Source organism: Typopeltis vanoorti, chromosome 4 (genome assembly GCF_054136105.1).
Source record: "Typopeltis vanoorti isolate ZY-2024b chromosome 4, IOZ_Tvanoo_1.0, whole genome shotgun sequence".
Classification (NCBI taxonomy): Eukaryota; Metazoa; Arthropoda; class Arachnida; order Uropygi; family Thelyphonidae; genus Typopeltis; species Typopeltis vanoorti.
Window position 1 is genome coordinate 115,173,446 of NC_143552.1, and position 22,222 is coordinate 115,195,667.

The following is a 22,222-nucleotide window of genomic DNA, read 5'->3' on the forward strand; positions in this document are numbered from 1 at the left end:
ATCCCCTGGGTATAGGGGGTCTGTTCGACGTTTTCACTAAATTTTACCTATTTCTTGACTCCAGGGTGGCGATAATGAGGGAGGCAACAGAAGCAGAGAGACAGAGAAGCGAAGTAGATACAGGAAGAGAGAGAGAGAGAGAGAGAGAATGAGCAAAGTGAACAGCCGCGTGCGATAACTCTCCTCTCATTCCTGCGCTTGTTTGACAGCCGATACGGACGAATCGCAAAAGCCGGATGTGACGTCACGGATGACAACCTTGAAAGGGCGGAGCTTCGTCGGCGGAGACAAGGAACGCCGATACGAACGCAGACTGTTCCCAGCTTTCGTGAACATTGGCAGTCATGACGGCCTACAACTGGAACCGTAGAAAAGTTTGTCTCGTGTTGCTCACTTTCTGGTGCTGTCTGCTGCAAGTGTCTTGGAGCACACAAGGTAAGGATTTTCTTAAATACTCGGCAAAGTGATGTGGGTGAAAACGAGACCGAGAGATAACAGCGACGGGCTATCAGGTAACTCGAATCACCGACTCCACTCATCACATCTGGACAGTGCACCTTTGTGTAGAGGTGGCGAAGCGGGCCGTGAACACCGACAGTGGATCGCTGTGATGTAGACGGCAGACGTCGGACTTGGGGATTATTATTGTTATTACAAGTGGAGATCATGCGAGTGTGCGTGTGTATGTTGTGTGTTCGTGAAAAATAGTTTTTGGTATCGTGCAATAGTTTTCGTATACGAAATGCTGAAAGTGTCTTCTTTATGTTGTATTTCGTTGTTTATTAGGCTTAGCAATAATCTGCGAATCGTTTTGCGTTAATCGAGCAGCAACAATTGAAATTCTTGTGTGTTCGTTACAATCATAATGAGTTAGCAACAATTGGAATGTTTTTGTTTTTTGGTTGCGAACGTTCAGTTTTAAGATTCTGTTTGTTTCAGGCACGCGCGTCAAGTGAAACTGACATCTATGGAATGTAAAAATGAAAATATCAAAAAAAAAAAAAATCAACAGCGCGTGAAGAAATGGACTATGTAATGTAAGCAAAATTAATTGCTTTAAGATTTCATTTTTTTTTTTTTAGGGAGGGGGGGACAAAATACATCCAATCACAGTGTGGTGAAAATGAAAACTAACGGAATACCAAGTAAAACACACTAGGCTACTAGTTCGGTTGCAATTAATGTGTTCCTTCAAGCAAGTCACCTGTAAAAGGTAACTCCGACTCCAATAATGTGAACAATGTCGACGACCTCTATCACACTCTCTACACACAGAGAGGAACACCGTGGACCTTTACAACCTCATTTATCGGCCAGTGACAGGTTCCAGGACCGTCTTCACACCCCCGTAATTTTAGGTGATTGCTGAAAAATGATACCCAGGTTGACCGGTTTCGGAACAATTTGATGCGGCATAAAACACGGCGAGAAAACAGGGGGAAAAAAGTGTGAAAAACATTATGGTGTATCGACCAGTGAACCTCAGATTTTCAACAGGAGAGAGAGAGAGAAGTGAGAGTATCTCGGTCTGTCAAGCGCATCCCATTTACCCATGTGCGTCTATAATGCACATCAATGCTCCATAAAGAGCGATAAGGAACGTCATAAGAACATTCCACATTATTTAGAGTGGTGAACGACTTTATTTTTGCTGGTAGAAGCGTATTTTTTTACCTCCATAAAATACAAACACCTGTGTTTACAATTTTTGATCCTAGATGACGCTAACAACAATTAACATGTTTGTGTTAGCTAGTCTCGATGATATTTAGTTGACAACAAACGACACTTTTGTGTTAGTCAATTACAACAATGTTTGTTGGCAACAGTTGAAAGTGTTTGTTGACAGTCAGCTGTTTGGAATCAAGCTCTGGATGTAGATTGCAATTGTTGCGCGTGCAGCAAGAATGAAAGTGACCTGTTAAAATAAAAATATCAAAAAATTCACCAGTGCAAATAATAAATTATAAAGATAGATAGGAAATGCATGCAACAGATACCAAACGAAGAGTTATATTTTTTTCCTTCTTTGTGTGTGTGTTTGTTTATTTGAAAAGATCGTGTTTAACTTTCTAACAATGGTTAGCAAATGTTCCTGGGACTTAGACAACCAACGTTTTACACTTATTTTATCTTTCTTTTTTTTGCGTTTTTTTTTTTTTTTTAACCGTCGATAATATTTATGGTTAATCCTAGCTCAGACAGTTTTCTTTGTTTGCTAAAGTGTAAAGGCCTAAGATATATCAGCTTCTACAGTGATATATGCAGCTTTGTACGAAAACGTACCAGTTAAGCCTCTGCATGCCGCCCGCTGACATGTAATCCGTGTCGCTAGCAAACGGCCTGAAACGGCCGTAAAACTAGAGGTATAGAGAGAGAGAGAGAGAGAGAGAGAGAACGAAACAACGCGAGGATTTTGCACACTCGCACACAGCTTATACCTTGCTGCCGACCGACGATCGGCGGTCAGGACGACAATCCCTGCCGCCATTGTTACATAGCCCGTCTGTTTTGGGAACCTCGGGAGAGCGAAACATTTGGGCCGGTCAAACGTGAAATATGGCCCAGGTGACAAAAGCGGTATGTGTCAAGGGGACAAATTGTTTAGGGGAACTAGCCCAAGAAAGGGATTTTTCTACCTGATGGCAAAAGTACATGTTTGAACACCTGGAAAATGGCCCCGTAATATGCCGGCTGCGTCAATGGGAAGACGCATAATCGCTTGTTATTGCTGGCAATTTAAAAGCATCGAATATTTCGTTAAGGTCGACTGGCCCCTTTGCATTCGCGGACTACAAAATGGCTTGTGGATCGTTTACATTAAAGACCGAAAAGAATGGAAGATATATATATATATATATCTGCCTCCTGAAAATTTGTATACGAAGAATGGAGGGCTTGAGGTTAGATTATACAAAATACATCAACGATAGTGCTTTTGCTATAAACAGTTGCAGGATAAGAGGTAGATTAGTTTATAAATAAAGTTATCTTTCGCTACTCTAGGTTATAGGCTTTAAATTTATAGATCAATCAACCTTAAACAAAACAAAATACTCCTACTTGCCTTTATTATATAAATTTTACGTATTAAGTAAATAGGTGTATTAAGATTTTTCATAAAAAACATCTTTATTTTTTTTCTTTAAAATTAATCTAAGTTAATTCAAGATAAAAAAAATATTTTATTTTATATAAAAATTTAAATGATTGCTAAAAATTGAGAATATAAATGCTTATTCGGGTAAATTAACTATATCAATAGAATGAAGTATTCTTTATGTATAATGATAATTCTAAATTGTTCAATTACTAATATACCAAGCCTGCATACGTGCTAGTAACGTGTATGGAGAGTAGCTTAAATCTCTGACACACACACACACACACACACACATTTCTATGTTCTTTACATAGCACGTAAATACAATATATACCGTGCATTAATGATTCAACCATCTTCTCCAAGATTGTATGTTTGCTTCTGTTTGCTGTTTGGAAGAGGTTATCATACAAGATAGAATAATTAATATTTAATTTCACTAACATTGAATATTTTAATTTTAAATTTAGTCTTGTAGGGTTTGTAATAGAATTTATGACGACATATAACTTAGGAAAAGTTTGTAGTTTGTTTCATGCATCGAAGATTGTGGACTTGTGTAGTTTTCGCTAACAATAACTCGTGAGCCTTTGAGATTACTGTAGAGGATAATTATAGTTCTAATTAAAGAAAAACCTAATATATTTATTAATAATAAATAGAGACTGAAACAGAGTTTTCAGAGAGAGAGAAAGAGAGAGAGATAGTCTGATAAGGATCTGCATTTCCAAACATCCTATTTCTTGTGGTTCTATTAGTATCAAGTTGTTGAATAGATATACGAGATAACCTGATCAGAAAATCACCCTTTAGACAGGCATTGTAAGGATTTTATTTTGCAACCTTCACTAGCATGTTTTACAAGAATTTTGTGGTGTCCTTGATCAACTCTACTGCATATTCCAAGGGGCGGGTCCCCAAGATAATTTTCAAAACTTCATCAGGGCCCTATAGAACCAGATAACCTAATTCGTGTCTAGTATTATCTATTTAATTTTTAGGTAGAATAAATACTGAAACTTGTTTGGGGTGTGTTTACTCTTCGGAGGTCTTAGTTTTGTAATGTTTGACTTTAATCAACAATGAAAAAAAAATTTACTTGAACAAATATCGAAATCTATTTGTCTCACTTTGTTGACACACAATGGCTGCTCCCATAAAAAATATTATTTACAATGGCGCCACCTAAGTCTGTTCCAGTTTTTATGTAGAGTATAAAATTAAATGAAAATTGCTAACACGTTTTTTTTTTCGCATCCTTTTAATGATAATAATATTAGAATTAATAATTAAAAGTCGGTTTCAAACAGGTATTACAATGTGTTGGTTGAGTAGCTAGTGTGACTTCACTACAGACAATCTTTTGCATCTTCGGTGGTTTTGTAGTTGATGGCGGCCATTGGAGTCTACGCAAAACCGCAGACAGAGAGCTGTTGACCACGACAAGACATACAACTCCGCCAAACTAGGCCTAACAGCGTGCGACACACGATGGCTAAGGCTTGCAGACGGACGCGGTAGACACTACGTACCCTCACACCTTAGTTATTAATGTTGGAATTTATCGATTGGCTCTCAGTTGACGTGCAGATGGCCTATTTTGTCTTCTTGAGACATTTCATTAAGCTCCCATCGGCGGACCACGAGCAGGTCTGGAATGCCGCACGCAGTAATGAGAGCAACATCTGGCTAGTTTCTATCTCTTTCGCTCTCCAACTAAATGCGAGGTCTTCAGGTGAACTTTAACAGTACACGCGTTTGATTGCAATATTTTGGTTAAACAGAACCAAAATGGATGAAGTTGCATAGTTCGCGGTCATTTCACTGAAGTGCATTCTTGGGGACTTTTTTTTCTCTCCATAATGTCTCTGGAGGATCCGTTTTAGACTTTGTATCGATAATCAAATAGCTCGCAATGATGCCAACATACGATCGCAAGCAACCAGTCAGCCGTTAGCATTGATGGCCGGTATCGCCATAGTACAGATCTCTTAACTATTACTGCATCCTAGCATGGTTTCTCTATCTATCTCTTATTCTAGTTATTTTCTCTCTCGAATCTAATTGTTTTCTGCTTTTCCAGTTTTTCTTCATTCTTTTTTTTCTCTTTAATTATTTTACGTTTTCATATTTTTTTCTTTATTTCTCCAAATGTATCATTCTTGTTTTACGAACTATTTTCATTGCTTTTATTTTATTTGTATTTCGAAATCTCTCATTCTATCTTTCATCTTTTTTTTTTCAATTTCTTTCTTTTTTTATTTTTACACATCTTTTCTCACTATCAACTGATTTCTGCTTATTTGCTTCTGTTCTACTTTCTATCTATTTTATTCTTTCCGTCTCACTTTTCTGTTATCTTTCTTTCATACGTATATACATACGTTTTTTTATTTCTTCTACCTTTCAATTATTATTTTTTTCTTTTTTTTCTTCCTCTTACATGCATATATTTTTTTTTGCCAATTTTCTTTCTTTTTTTTTTTTTATCTAAGTATAAACTCTTTCTTGCTTCTTTCCTCCACTCGCTCTCTCATTCCTGCAATGTATTTATTCTTCTCAAAACAGGGATGTCGTGTTTTACGGAAACAGATTTAACATGCAATTTATTTCTACTACAAAGCACAGAACGAATTAAAAAAACACGTTTCTATAGCAACCTCACTAACAAAAGATATATGCAAAATTTCCATGCAAGGAAAAAAAAAAAAGTTTTTAGCTTGAAGAGTTGTTTTCAAAATGTCTCATAAGCGTTTTATGGTAGGGGCTTCAGCATCCTCATAAAAACTATAAATAGATTTAACGCAACTGCAAAGTCCTATAATCCACACTTCAGGGATAATAGGGGGAACTAGACTAAGTTTCAGTTATAACCGAATCGGCCAATCATCATTCAGAAACAGTCTTTTCAACAGGCTATTAAAATGCCTAGCACACAGTCCGCCAATAAAAATATAATACCAAAGCATTCATTATGTTTTAATTTAATAATGACAGATTTATTGCATTTTTGTAATCACACACACACACACACACGATGTTCGGTATTTCGAGTGAGAGATTAAGAAATAGTCAGAAATTAGCCAAGTATATTGTTAATAGCGACTTTTACCACTCCAGTTGTGTTTGTAAACCCAAAACAAACTCCACATACTTAAGTATTTCCCCCTTTTTTTTGTTCTCATCTTATATTGCTAAAGGCTGGTTATACTTTGCTAGGTAAACACCTAGGATGGGTTGGTTGGTTGGTAAGCATTAAGAATGTAACCACTTGGTATCATAGACAACTATAACAAGAAGAGTACTTGTAAGAAGAAAGGTAAATGTGGGTACAATTCTCCCCACGGGTTCCCCCCTTTTCTAGCGAACGTGGCGTAGGTCTTAAAAACGGTTTCGGGGGGGGGGGGGGAGGTGGTGCAAAGCAAGGAAATAACTTTCTAAAAGCACTTATTATTTCGTGTTGATCAGTAATGCATTTAATGTTCGTAAAAGATGGACTCTGTTTCTCGTGGAGCTTCTAGGTTAGGCTTATCATCAATTCCAGGATCTAACAATTGTGAGCAACTAACTACTTCAGTTCTGTGTCGTTGCACATTATCGAGAAAATGAATTTTATCTTCCGCACAACATTAATCACCTGATATCAAGAAATGGTTCCTAGTGGTCTGCAGATAAAGGAAGTCTCTAACAGTAACCAAGTGCTTGCAACATTTCACACACAATGATTTATTGACTTACGGGATATTTATAGAAACCATACATTTCATCTCTATCCGACGAAACTCCGTAAATTAACCACGGCACCAACCTCTTACTTGGATTTTCCATTTACTCACCGCATTTCACTTTGAATGAATAAATAAACCAAAGGGGTGGGTTGCCCTAATGCACGAGTGTTCTCTGATCTCCGAGTATGCTACCGCATTTCGATTGGCCACAGTAATTAGATCAGTTAACCGCATTTTCGGTGCTCGCTACAATATTTAGTTATTTTACCGAACTTTGTACTGTTCAATTTGTGGACTATTTGTCTTGGTTAATTTGATTATTCGTATTGGTCAATGTTCATAATAATCAATTCGTCGACTAATCACAATAATCAGTTCATAGACTTCGGAATGCTCGATTCTCTTAGTGCCCACAATGGCTAATTCATAATTTCGTCATTGTAGATTCCCTCGTATTCGCAATGGTCAATTTGCTAACAATTTTTTGATTGGGTGTTTTGATTTGAATGTTTCAGGATCACTTCGTAGAGTTTGTAATGATCAATTCAACAGACTTATCCCATCATATTCAAGTGTCATCTCCTATCTAGGAGGCTTACTACCATGATTTGACCCATGGTTAATTACGGGCGTTACGACATGTGGTGAGGACCCAATCACTTCCATAAATTGTAAGTATTCGTGGCTGTAAATCAGTGTGGGTCTTCACAGGGCTGGTTTGCCTGTTCTGGGGATGAGAAGCCCGAGTTTCCGGGTGAACCCCCCCCCATCTCCATATGAGACCGGCTAACTCATCTTTAGTCGAAAGAAACCAGATAAAGGTTCCTCACGTCATTGACAGGAATCGAACTCAGGTCTTTTCGACCAAAGGGCTTCGTCTATACCGACTGAGCTACGGAGGCTCCATTTATTTATGTTTAATTCTAATTGTGTTCATAATGGTCGTAGGACTCATAAGTGTCAATTTGTAGGCTTCTTAATGGTCACCTACTATTCTTGGAGCTTCCGCAGCTTAGTTGGTATCGACGATGCCCTTAGGTTGGAAACACTTGGGTCCGAATCCCGTCTTGACGCAAGGACTTTTCACATGAAGATGAGTTAGCGGATCTCATGCGTTGGTGAAAGGTTTTTGTTCCTTTCCGAAAATCAGGTTTTTCATCCCGCTAAACAGACACATCGACCAGACACTATACTGGTCGCAGTCTTAATTGCTTCGGCCGTAAACTCAAAACGACCAACCGACTATTCCCAATAGTCACTTCACACCTTTCTTAACGCATTGCATATTATTCCTACTGCTCAATTTACCGACTGTTTCAAGTAATCATTTTGCTGAATATTCTTAAGGATCAATTTGCCGACTCTTCGTAATGGTTAATTCGCCAACTCATTAAAATGACTTAATTCCATTCATAAAACTTCAAATGATTTCACTTCATTTATCACTTTCCAGTATACTCCAACTTCCTACTGTTCCGAGTATTACAAATATAATTAATCTAACCGGCAGAGATTATCATTATTTTCTACCAAGCTCATTGTTCATCCTCTTCTTTCTTCTTAAGATTTCCAATACTTTTTTGTTTTAATGTTGATTAGTTTTTCTCGCTCATCACACCAGCTGGGGCGAATATAACATGACGTTATTATCGGCAAAGCAATAAAACTATTTCAACGCCCAAAAATAGCCCAACCATGGGATTAATTCTAGATGGCGTAACAGTAGCTCCTACTTCTTTCAAACAAAAATAATTTCTAAAACTATGATCTTTGGCTGAAATCTACAAGGACTTGTGGGAAATATTTCTGCTTGTGATTCAAAACAAAGTTAAAATGCACCTCAAATGATGATTTAATTCATTTATCTGTAACACTCGTTTCCACGTGGAGCTAATTATGGGCTAATAACTGATTGTATCCTTTTCGTAATTGACCGTTGGCAACGCAGATGTTGTGAAATCCCCAGATGATAGCGACTAGGGCAAGAGAGGAAGTGTGAAATACCAAGGAGACTGAGATAACCATGTCAGGGAAGGCTAAATGCGGGAGAGAGAGAGAGAGAGAGTAGCTGGGAATAAAGAAGCCAACAGCCGAGACTTGCGTACCGCATTTTGAAACTGATAAAAATCGTTTTACCTCCTTTGTCAGGCGCAAAATAGGAATCGTAGACAGATTTCCTTTCAGCCGAGAATTTTGTACAGATGGAAAAAGAGGGATGAGGGTAAAATGTCGTCGTTTTATTGGACGAAATGAAATACCACACGTCTGCTAAGAGCTATGAATATGAAGAAGAAACCCTATCGTTCTTTCTCTTCACGTCAATAAAGATTTTAACTTGAATTGCTGCCATCTTTCATTCTCTTCGCATAAGCAAAATTGAAAACGGAGTTGACTTTCTCCTGTGATGCAGATGCCTGAGGTAATATCCTGTTTTGCTCCTTAAAAAAAAAAAAAAAAGAAGGATATAGGATGTCGGGTAGATTTTTGTTTAGCTATCGTGTGAACAAACTTATCATGAGTATTAGATTATAACTAGTTGGAAAGAAAACTGGAATGATTTACTGAAGGAAATGCAATTTGCGAAATGTATTTTAATGTATGAGAACACATTAAAGAAACGGTTACAATATTGCATTTTCTTGAACGCCATATTTTATTACGTTATTTATTTTATTTCATATTATTTCATGCAGATGAGCGTTAATTGAAATAGAAAAAAATCTAAAAGTGCTGGTAATGCGAATTGGTTTGTTGTGAAGGCTTTGAATAAAACATTCTGTAGCAGTGGCGCACCCAAAGGGGGGGAGGCTTGCCCCCTCCCCCAAAGGAAAAAAAAAACTATAAAATTTTCATAAAATCTTTTCCTAATTAATTTTTTTTTTAAAAAAAATTTATGTTGTGTCGTGTCTTCTATTTCTATACTACAGGTCGTATGCGATGCATAGTGTGTATTCTCAAATCGTTTACTCAACTCGGGACCCCCAAGATTAAATCCTGAGTGCACTACTGTTCTGTACGGTACATTCGCTGTCTTTTTGATCATCTCTCTCTCTCTCTCTCTCTATCTATCTGTCTATCTCGTTTTGTCTACTAGAAAGAAATATATAAAAATGAGCTATCGACTGGCTTGATTTTATATTTATGTTTTTTTTCTCTCTTTCACTCGCTTACCTTGTTTATTATCTCATCTGCTTTTTATGTTTTAAATTTCTTTATATTACACAATTTTTTTCCCTCTCCTGTATTTATACATCAATCTCTATATCTCGTTTTGTCTGTCAGTAGCCCATTTACACGTGAATATTTTTGTATTTGATTTGTTTTTATATATTTCTCTCTCTGTCTGTTTTTTGTTTCTAAATATCTCCATATACTACTACTCTCTTTCTGTTGTCTTGTATTAATGCCTCTCTCTCTCCCTCTATCTATCCCGTTTCTGCTAGAAAGAAATATATGAAATGGACAATTGACTGGCTTGTTTTTAAATTTGTTTTTTTTTTCTCCTTCACTCACTTACCTTGTTTATTATCTCATCTATTTGCTTTTTATGTTTTAAATATCTTTATATTACACAAGCGTTTCTCTCTCTCTCTCTCTCTCTCTCTCTCTCTCTCCTGTATTTATACATCAATCTCAATGTGTGCGTCTGTGTGAATATTTTTCTATTTGACTGTTTTTATATATTTCTCTCTCTCTCTCTCTCTCTCTCTCTCTCTCTCCTCAGTCTATCCTCTCTGTCCGTTTTATATAATGCTCTCACCCTCTCTCTTCTCTCATTTGAGGTTAGAAAAATAAAATAGAAAAAGAGAAGTAGATGAATTTAAGATGCTTTAGGATTTGTATTTATTAAAATTACAAAGACCAACCAACTCTCTCTCTCTCTTACTTTCTCCATCTTTTATTTCCCACAAAGACACTTTGCTCAAACAAAACGATGCCCTCTCTTTATTTCATAAAAGACCCATAGGCAGCTTCCCAATAGCATAATAATATTAGCAGATGTTGTCAGAACAGGGAGTGTGGGGAGAACATTTCCTAACTATAACATTCGTTGAACAGGAAGAAACGTCATTAGCATTTGTATGTGGTTTCCCTTTTAAGTATCCCCTTTTCATTTTCCCTAACCCACCTGGGTCTCAGTGCTCAAGTACTTCGAAATACACTGCGGCACGATAACAGAGAAAAAGTTTCTTTATTAGTCGTGTCAGTTCGTTTGCGGTTAGTGTTTTAACATATTTAGAGTTCCGCTTGTTCATTGAGGACGTGAGGTTATTTGTGGCCATGACAGCAGCATCCTTCTGTTTTTGAAGGGGGGGGGGGGGAAGAGATGTTTGCAGTCATCTTCAATTCGTTTCGTTTCTCGCTATTTTGCCATGACTCAGAAATAGGTCATTGTAGCCGAGCTAGCTACTTTCGATAGGCAAAAAGGATAATTAATTTTCCCCTTCCCTCGAAGTTGGTATGATCCCTATGCCTGTAGGAAGTATTCGTAGACACAAATATGTCGAATGAAGTAGGCCGTGTCGAACATGATCGAATTCTTATGTCAGTCTTTGGCTCATCCTTCTACCAATTTTTACTGGTAGATGTACATATGTATAGGGAGACGGAAATGGGATCTACTGCTCCCCTAAGCAGATGACAGTTGTGTCATATGTTAGATAAGTATACCTATTACACAAGATTTTTTTCTACTCTTTCTCTCCTATTTTTTTTTTTTTTTTCTTCTCCGTTTGGCTAAAATGTTTCTGGAATCGTAATGGAGATACCTTGTACCTACTGTGGATACATGGACTAGCTCTCAGCGAGGTTCGCCTCAACACTGTACTGACCAAGTTTCACACACACACAATGTGTATTAAGCTAGTTTCAGTGACTCTTTCAATTTATCTCCTTCTGCAAACTTCCTCTTTCTTTCGCAAATGGATCAAAACTCCTGTAAGGGGAAAAATTATCGCCTAGGATTCAAATTGGAGACTAAAACCCACCAAATTTATTCTAAAAAGCACTATTAATTAAATACAGTACGTATACGGCCATGATTACGTAACTCAAAGTAAGTTATGATTTTAAGTAGAGTAAATATTTATCTATTTTTATTTTTGGAGTGAGTCGTCAAATGGTATTCCAGTCTTTTATTGGTAATCATCGTACTCTCTCTTGTCTGAAGTACATAAATATTGATCTCTCTGGTGTTAACAAAGAATGTCAATTCGACCTAGACAAATGTGTTACGCTGCCCGCATTTATTAGTTACTTATAATTAAATAAATGTTTCGTGGAAAAATTTTTTGGTTGATTTCAATGCCATCTAAAACACTCAAAAATAAATAAATCCGATCAGAAAGTCATTTACTAATAAAAATCGGTTACTATTACAAGCATAATATTTTATTACAATATATCACTTAGTAAAAAAAAAAAATTGACAATACAGTATATATTTTACATCTAGAATAATTTGAAAAATTTACTTGATAACTTATTTACCATGTATGCAAGTATATTTTAAATTGAACAGCTTAAAAATTCAGATTTAAAAGTAGTGTAGTAGCGTTAAATTTGAAAATGGCTTACTTCTAGAACAGATAAAACTAGTACGAACTTGATCTGAAAATGCCTCACTCAAAAGAAATTAGAGTTAGAAAGGAAATATATATTTGAAGCAATACTTGCAATAAAGAACAAACGGCTCAGTTGCTGAAATTCAAATCTCTATTATGTATATTTATATAAGATATTACTACTAGAAGAAAAAAGGTGTATAAAAATTATTAGATAAATTTCTTTGAAATTAAAAAAAAATTGAAGAATTAGATTTTTAAATTTAGAAATAAAAGAAAGTTTATAATAGTTAGATTTTTATTACTACTAACACTCACATGCTTCGCTAATATCAAAATTCTTATGTTGTTTTCTCAAAGACAATTTTATATCTTCGCCAAACACAAATTTACATCTTATTTGCAGATATAAAATATCTGCAAATGAGAAAAGTCACGTTTTATTTAATTTTTGTTTAAAATCACATGGAGACAACAAATAATAATAAAAAAGATAGAACTTGCTGTTAAAAATCTAGCGTCAATATTTTAAATTATAATGAATGCGAAGTAAGTGATATAAATTTGAACAAGTTTTGATAAAATTAAAATTACAGATTAAAAATACGTGAGTATCGATCGATTCCAGGAGGTATTTGTATCGTTATTATTAATAATAATAAAACGCGCAGGTCTGTTTCTCTGATTTTTAATGTTATGGCGTCAAATCGCAGAAATATAATTTTATTTAAAAGAATTATATTATTATTTAAAAAACGAGAATTGAAGCGACATAAAATAGAACGAAAAATGAAATGAAAACTTTGGTTTCAAGAAAGGTTTCTTGCTAACTAACACTTTGGCCTAAAGATAGTATTATGCTCCTAAATTTGCATGGTATTTCTAGCATATCATATGCCCCTACGGTTTTGCTATTAGTCTCCAGATTAGACTGATTGAAAGATGCATATTGGGGAATCTTTATTCTAACAAGTATTTTTCATTCAGTTTAATCTGGAGCAAAACAGTATTAATGTAACTGAATAAAACTACCTAATACCGTTTTTGATCCTCAGCCTTATTGATATTATACATGAATCTGTACTGGATTGCTCAAATGAATGCGACTATTTTCCAATAACTCGCTGAAGAAAGGGCAAAAATGACACCAGTTCAAATTCTACAGCGTGAATGAAATGTTTGCACTGTACACAACAGTTTTCAATTCAGCTATGATTGGATTTAGATTAAAGTATTTATAAGGATGGCTTCTTGAATATCATATGTATACCTCTGAAATTAATCTTCGAAACAGGAACTCGAAGTTTCACGTACATAACAAGCGTATAAAGTGCTAGGTCTGCTACGTGCAGTCAGCTATCCTTTTAGCGTGGTCTGTGAACTTGGTCTTCCCTAATTCACTTTATGTTTCTTCTTTTTGGAGAAAACCAAAATAATTTAATTCACCAATCATACACAACAGCTTAAAGTCAACTGCCAGTTAAGAAAACCAACCAGAGGCGAGTTCTGCTTTCAAGTTTACACTTATTAAATTAAAGCTCTGATCATGGCAGGAGGGTAACAGCAATAGCCGAGCCTCAGTTAGAACTTCATTAGCTACAGCATTGCCATCCATTACCCTCCCTTATTTCAAGTGTAAATATTTATCAATTCTTATTTGAGGATTTAGATTGTGTAGTTATTATTTTTAATAAATTTCTTTAATTTCTTATTAAATTTAGTAAAAATAATATTTTTTAAAAAAATACTATTTATTTTACGTATAATTTTTTTAAAAAAACTTTATCTAATTATTAATAATAGAAAAAATCATGTTTCATGATTGTAAGCTGTAAAAAAGAGAGTATCAAATATTTGGCTAATGTAACACAACTTAGATACTCGACAACAAAATGTTGTGTATACTATCACTAACGGACAAATTTCGTTTATTTACATTCTAATAAATAAGTACAAATCGGATTGACTTTAAGCTGTTCTAAATTACAATAACTAGATCGTAACTTGTAGCAGTTGTGTGTGTGCCTTCGGAATGTCTTTGACTACTGTAAGATAAAGATACATCCTGCGACGTTTGTCGTCGTACGTCTGATGAACAGAGCAGAGTCGAGACATATGTGTTCAAATACTTTTAGCCATGACTGTTCACACCGTAATCCCAAACAATTGGCCACTGCGGTACATTTCCGTGCCTTGATGCTACGAACACGGCGTATTCAACTACACGTGGTGGGGCCTTTTGGCTTTTCCCGGCTGCCAAACCGTTTTTGACATGTGCGTTGACAAGAAGACGTGGAGTTAAGGTGGGGATTAGTGAGGTGCTACGTCCCACTGTGAAGCTTTGTGGGAAAGTGATTAAAGCTGCAAAGACGGACTATTCTATCTGGGTTTCAAGGTCAGTCGGCAGAACGGTGTGCAACACTACGTTTCTAAACATGGGGGGGGGGGGATTTCTATACCTCATGCAGTGCCTTCCGTCTCTATTTTTTGTATTGCTATCTTTCTCAATCTGTCTATCTATGCACAACTCTCTTTCTATCACACATACTAGATATTTTCAGCAAATCGATCTACACATACCTCATAACTTCCTCTGTCTCTCTAGTGCAAACAAAATTTGGGCGTGAGGTAGGCTAACTACACATCAATTGCCATAGAATCCCATAACACACTTCCTATCATCGCAGTGTATTATATTACATTATATATATTATATTATAAAAGCTTAAGATTGCCCTGGTTTCTACCTTTCTTAAACATTTACAAATAAATAAAAATTGTGTATTAATATATTTTTGAAATATTCTGAAATAAGGTAAGTTATGGAAGCTCTTTACATTTTATTATCAATTAAATTATAATTGATAATAAAACTTCCTAATAACACTTCCTATCATCGCAGTGTATTATATTACATTATATATATTATATTATAAAAGCTTAAGATTGCCCTGGTTTCTACCTTTCTTAAACATTTACAAATAAATAAAAATTGTGTATTAATATATTTTTGAAATATTCTGAAATAAGGTAAGTTATGGAAGCTCTTTACATTTTATTATCAATTAAATTATAATTGACAAAAAATTTATTTTATAAACTTATATTCATGCAGAAAAATTTGTGCGAAGGCAGCACAATTTTGATCCCGCAAACCGGCCACAAGAACACAAGTACTTGACACACAAGAATATGGCATGACTCTCCACCTTATCCCAAAATTATAGTTATGAAACCAATATAGACAGGTTGTGGATCTGAAGGGCCTGTAAGCACTCCGGGTTAATATTATCATCATAATTCGGTTCTAATTTCTAACATATTTCCTTTGTAATTCCTCCTCTCTTCTTGGTGCAACACCTGATTGCTTTTCGATGTAACACTTGAGGGATATTTCTTTCCCTATCCCTCTTTGGATATTAAAACCTCAATGGCAACCTTTTTTTTTATGCTTTTTTTTAATTTATTTTCAGCTGTAGTATCTAAAGCCGTTACAGATACAGATTTGAAAAATAAATAAAATCTACAGATTCCAAATATCTAATTTTCAATAACTTTTTAAGCTACACTACACCACACTACGACAAACGTCCCTAATGTTTTATTCAGCTATCGATGCTCCCCAGGATGGGAGGAGAATTTCGGTATAAACCAAGGCCAGAATACTCGAAGTTCCAATCAAGAGTAGTTGAGCAGCTCTTTCAACCGAAAAGGGGTTTCATCTCACTTTAAGGTCACTGCAGCACCCTGACCGCAGTGGGCGTTTGTCTCTGTACATTTTATATGCACTAAACACAAGGTTTTAAAACTCTTCTCCGTACTTAATTATAAATTCTTAGACAACATGTAGGTTCAAGGCGTCTTGCTAAAACCATCTGGTAGAAGCAGTCAGCAAAAATAATAATTCGGTTTCTGAGAATAAGTCTCTCACATTAAGCATACTAACTAAAAATAGTCTTTTTTATTCACGTTTAATAGGCTTTTTTCGAAGTCAAATCTGTTTACTATGTAATTCATAAAGTAATGAAATTGGTCTCTGATACGGTGTTGGAAACACAAAGAAATTTTGACTTATTATTATGATCTGGTTTTACCTTTTGATCTTTTATTCTTTTCGCTTACTACTTGGGCACTCTTCGCGTAGATTATCTTTTAATAGCGCCAATGAAAATCCCCTTCAATTCCATCGATAGAATGTTTTTCGAAGAATCTTCTCATATCGGAGACGTCGACCTGTATGTGTGATGTGTGTGCTTGGTTATTGTGTCATCGATTAATAAAAGGCCTAGGTACCATACCATACCATGAAAAACAATTTTACTCCACCACAGAGATGAGAACTTCCCCTGAATTAAAATAGTGAACAGCAAGATTCGTCGCTGCAGACTATTTCTCCAGTTCCAGCTTCGAAGAGATAAGAGAGTATGCGAATAGTGTCACTTTCATTTAAATCCCCATTGATATAACGCTTTATACACATTATACTGGCCTTTTACATCTTTCTGGAGTTCCTAGAGGGTATACTAGCCGAGAGTGAAATTTTCATTAACAAAAAGTATGGCTTTTGCTTTCAACTTGCATAATGTTCGTTAGAGTTATCTATTCGAACTTTCAATTACAGTGTAGTTCTAAGTATTCAACCATTTTTCTGCATATGGTTCATTTTTCTGCTGAGTTCCAAGCATTTTTCTAATGCTTGGAACTCAGCGAATTTCGTTTTCACCGCATTTTAAATAGGAAATGAATGAGGCATTGTGCAGTTCTGTATTTTCATATTTTATTTGAGTTCAGGTATTCTCCTACTTTAAGAAATATAGTGTTAATACAAAACAGATTTCAATCATACTGTGAAACATAAACATTATCTTAGTGAGTTTCAGCGTCTAGCTTCTAGTTCACTGTTAGCACTTTGATCTGAAATTTCTAATCTTTTTTTTTTTTTTTTTCATCAAGTAGTATTTTTATATCGGGAAAACACTGCATACCATTAAGTTAAACCTAAAATTCTTAACAGAATTAGACTAATCAAGTATTGAAATCGATTCTTACTGGTTAATTATTCAAAAAGTCGATGTATGCAAAATGAAGGCGATCGTGTGTGTGTTTTATATGCGATAATCTAATAAACGCAATGTGAACATGTTTTTTTGTTTCTGCTGAGTGAAGAGCTGTTCTACAACTTTCTTTTTTGGAGGGGTGGGGGGGGGGGAATAGTTTTTAGTTCAGTTCTAATTTAGCTGGTCTCATCTTAGTTGACATATATATTAAGGAGTAGAGAGATTGTGATTGTCGAGAACAGTGTATTACAATCGCAGAGGATCCAAGTGTGTGTGTGTGTTTTAATGAGAAGACTAGGAGAAATTTTTTTTAAAAGGTCAAGTCTGAATGTAGCCATACTGTTAATTCAGACAAACCGACTAAAAGAAGAACCCACCCAATTAATGGCCACATTACACTGGCCTTATAGCCTTAATTAATTTCACACACTCCAACAACTCTCTTTCCAGCAGCAGACTTGTTTCTGCTACGGAAATATAGTCATAAATAATATTTCTGAACGCTAGGTTCTTAGCACGTGTCTCAGCCATGGTCATTGAAAGTTCAACTTAGGCTTACAAAGTACTGTAAAAAAAAAAAAAAAAAAGTCGCTATTTATTATTATTATTATTATTATTATTTTGGATTGGTTTAAAAGACAGCACCACTGATACCTACTGATGAGTTTGCGTTCGTATCAAAGTATTCGTATTGTACATTCGCTAGTGAATCCTATCTCCCATACGATACCGGCTAATTAACCTTCAGATGAAAAGATATTTATAAAAGATTCTTAGCGTTTTAGAAGGAATTTGAACCCAGATCTTTCCAACTAAAAGCGTATTGCCAATGCGGGTTGGCCTACGGTGGCTCCAAATAGAAACATAAGTCCTTACGAGTATTCGTTGCATAGAAATTTTAATTATTGTTAGTGAATGTGTAAAAGAACAAGAATGGCACTTATACTAGCTACGTTTTAAATAAAAGCGGAACTGCGAAGAAATCACATCAGTATGAATATGAATAACAATCACCATAAACATAAAGTATTAGTTTATGGAAATAAATCAAAACCTCAATTTTTTTGGCTAGATGGGTGAAGCTAGAATGCTTTTCATATTCCCCGTTATCTGTAGAAGATAATGTATGGATGGGGTGTTATTGAACTATAGGCTCTGATCATGGCGGGGTAACGGCAATAGCCGAGCCACAATTAAAACAGTTAAAAGTTAAAAATAGTTGTATTTTTGTAATAGCTTAAATTCTTTAAAGATTTTTTTCATTTTTAAATGTATATAGCAAAAATATATTAAATAGTGTCAAAATAGAATGCAACTGCCAGATAATAATAATAATAATAACACACACACACACTTTGTCATATATGGCAAATGCATTTTCCTTGAAATGAAAATGTTGAAGCTTTGATATTCTTGGTGGCTTCATCTCAACTTTGACTCTTTTTTTGAGAAGTAGGGAAGGGCTCCCCAAAACTACTTAGAGCTACACTAAGTGAAAAGTTTGTAACGAGATTGTTCATATTTTTAAAATCACTAAGTTAGTTAATCTCAATTTCCGATTATCAGTTTTTATTTCTTAATATAGTACTGTATGGAACATTACGTAGTTTTATTACGTTTTTTCCAGAAATTTTCTTGAAAGGTCTGTTCAGAATTTTTTTATTCACTACTTATGGATATATAACAGAAGTTAATAAGAAATTACGATTATTAACATTTTCTTTTGAAAATAATTTTAAAGAGAATATCCTTCCCTATACTTGAGGGGGTAAGATGATAATATATTCATCAACGGTGATTCCATATGGTATCAGTTAGAACGCATTAGGTTATAACAAGCGCTGATGGTTAGTGGTATTCCAGGTGGACATACTTAAATTGAATTTCTGACTAAAACACCTAAGGTGGACGTAAAACGATTCCTACGTGTCCCCCTTGTAGGTAAGGGATAGCATCAGGCAATACCTATGACTAACGTCAGCTGCTTTCAGTGTGTGTGTGTGCCACGTCCTGAAGGCACATACAGATAATGGAGAAAGGGGGTTAGGGCTAAAATGCTGACTAGCATCCTTGTTGTCATGTTTGGTTCAACTAGCAGCTCGTTATACCCTCCCCCATTACCATCCCCCCGGTAACTAAAGGGCCATTCCGTTTATTGCCTGACGCCAGTGGTATCTGTTTTTATGAGGCCGACGTCAATGTAAACACGTCGCCTTTAATAGACACAGGGGACAATATCGGCCCCTACACTAGGCTAGCTGCTAATACCTCCGTCTTTTCCTCTTGTGTCTCACACCCCCCCCTCCCTTCGCTAGTTTCCCCGTCGAATTTCTCCGACGTATGATGGCATTCATTGGACCCACCTTCTCTTTTATCCCACCCCTCAACTACAAAACAAGAAGGAGGAGTAGAGACCCGAGAGGGGAGTGATGTTTAAGGCTACTGTTTGAACTGTCAATGCTTTGAAGAAGAACGTGCTACTCTTTTCCCATTTTTCGAGACCCGTGAGGGGAGGGAGTATAGGAGGGCTAAAAGTTGGCAAAAATGCACCACCTTCAAGGATAGATACAACTTCACTTTTAAGTAGACCCCTTTAATTGTATCAAGTGGAGTGAAGTATAGAATGTCAACAACTTGGCTTCACTTCTTTAAATATAGTAGTGACTTTATGGGAGGTTCTTAGCTAGGGACTGACAAGAATCCAGCTCTTTCCCCCGGTCTTTCAATAAAGGAAGTTATAGCGGTATGATCAAAAGTATCTAGACTGATTTTATGTCTTCACTCAACCACTACAGTGGCGTGCATGTCTGGACATGTTTGGAGAGAGGTTGCGTCTCCTTTGCGTAGTATTTCTAAATGTCTGGGAATCAATACAAATGCTATTAATGCATAAATTTAACTTTAGTATTTTAGAATTGGACTAGAAATAGTTGATCAAATGCTAGCAACCAAATATGTTAGTTATGAGAAAAATTATGGGAGTAGAGGGTATCAGTGGTTGAATTGTATTTAATAGGCAAATTGTTAGGAACTTAACATAAATTAGTATTTTTGGGAATGGGTGAACAGAGCTAATCTAAGGTCGGTGTATGGTCACTTAAACAGAATGGGAGAGCAAAGGGTAGCGAAACAGGTATTTGTCAAGATATATGAAAAAGATTCGATGGAAGACCAAGATGTAAGTGTATTGATGCAGTTCGAATTTCTTAGAATATCGAAATATAAGTTCTGATGATATTAGTCTCGATAGATAGTAGACTAATTTGGAGAAAAATTGTCGATAGGAAGGTAGTAATAATACAAGATTTTCCTATTATACTGTCATAGTAGCGTAACTATCATAGTATCATAACATTAAACTTAGAATTTATAACTTGGGAGTTATGGTGAACAGAGAATTAAAGTTTAGCGGCCAAGTTGATAAGGTGTTTGAAGGGTAGCAATAGATGATCGTAATGTGCAGTTGCTTTTCATAGCAAGGACTCAGGCCATTATGATGATGTAGATGGCATTTAATGATAACGCAATGCCGGGTAAGAGTTTTCTGGTGATTTTTCTCTTTTTCAGCGAGTAAAATACGGAATTTAATGAAAAATTAACCAAAGAATAACCAGTCGTGAAATAGGAAGAGTCCCATCGGAAGTGGTAGACGCAAAAAAAAAAAAAAAAAATTAAATAAAATTAAATAAAAATTAAAAAATAAAAATAAACATCTAACTAACAAAATTTTCTCAGTGACAACAACAACACTCTTCCTTCTGATGCTATTTTGGCCAAATAACGGCGGGTTTGGAAAATGAACCATTATTTACTGCAACAAAATGCAAGGCCTCAAATCAGTTTTTTTTTTTTTTTTATAACATAGTAATTTATCTATTCACGTAATAATTTATATTGTCATTTATAACAACGTTTTGTGTTGTATAAATATTGTTATGTTATTCGCTATGAGAAAGAAATATTAAATACCTTCCTATTGAATATTATAGTAACATTAAATATTCATTATTTATTAATTATGGTAAACGATCCCATATTGTCATATCCTACCAATTCTAGCTGCACTCGCAAATACGCGCCACGCGTATGAAATGATTTCATTTTTATGTAACTCTCACCCAAGAAAGTTTTGTAAACGTATAGTACATAAGCGAGAGCCTTATGTTTTATTGAAAAATCCCTCGCTTTCTAACACTTATATCCTAAATCTAACAACACGTTTCAGCCCCTGCGAATTTTTCATCTGAAAAAATATGATAATTCATCTTATTAGAAATACAAAGATTAAGAGAAGCAAAAACGTACATAATAGTCTACTAAACATTTTTTTTTATAAGGACTGGCTTAAAGGGGCGAAGCAAGAATGCGTTTCATCTTCCCCGTTATCTGTAGAGGACAGTGTAGGGATAATATGTTATTGAGCTATTAAAGCTCTGATCATGGCAGGAGGGTAACAGCAATAGCCGAGCCTCAGTTAGAACTTCATTGGCTACAGCATTGCCATCCATTACCCTCCAAAGGTATATTAATCACCGCATCTCACGGTCGATGTCAAAAACTTTAGTCTACTAAACATCACCTACGGATAAATTTATAATTTAATTATATATAAAAAGTAAAAGGGTGTATATTAAATAAACAAAAAAATATGAAATTATTAATTATCAAATCTAAACATATTAAGTCATTATGGAAGATACGTTTTATTTTTATAAAGTATATTTGTTTTAGTGATGAATTTTATAAATTATAATAGTAGTACTGTACTTT

General features: G+C 35.3%; 1 protein-coding gene across 1 annotated transcript in view; it reads left to right on the forward strand.

The window, feature by feature from the left end:
* The first annotated feature begins 335 nt into the window (after positions 1 to 335).
* LOC150107624 (ephrin type-A receptor 4-like) overlaps positions 336 to 22,222 on the forward strand; it is a 472,256-nt gene continuing 450,369 nt past the window's right edge. The window contains exon 1 of the mRNA XM_090391433.1: positions 336 to 435. Coding sequence (XP_090247559.1) covers positions 345 to 435 — 91 coding nt within the window. The 5' untranslated portion in view covers positions 336 to 344. The remainder of the gene's footprint in view (positions 436 to 22,222) is intronic.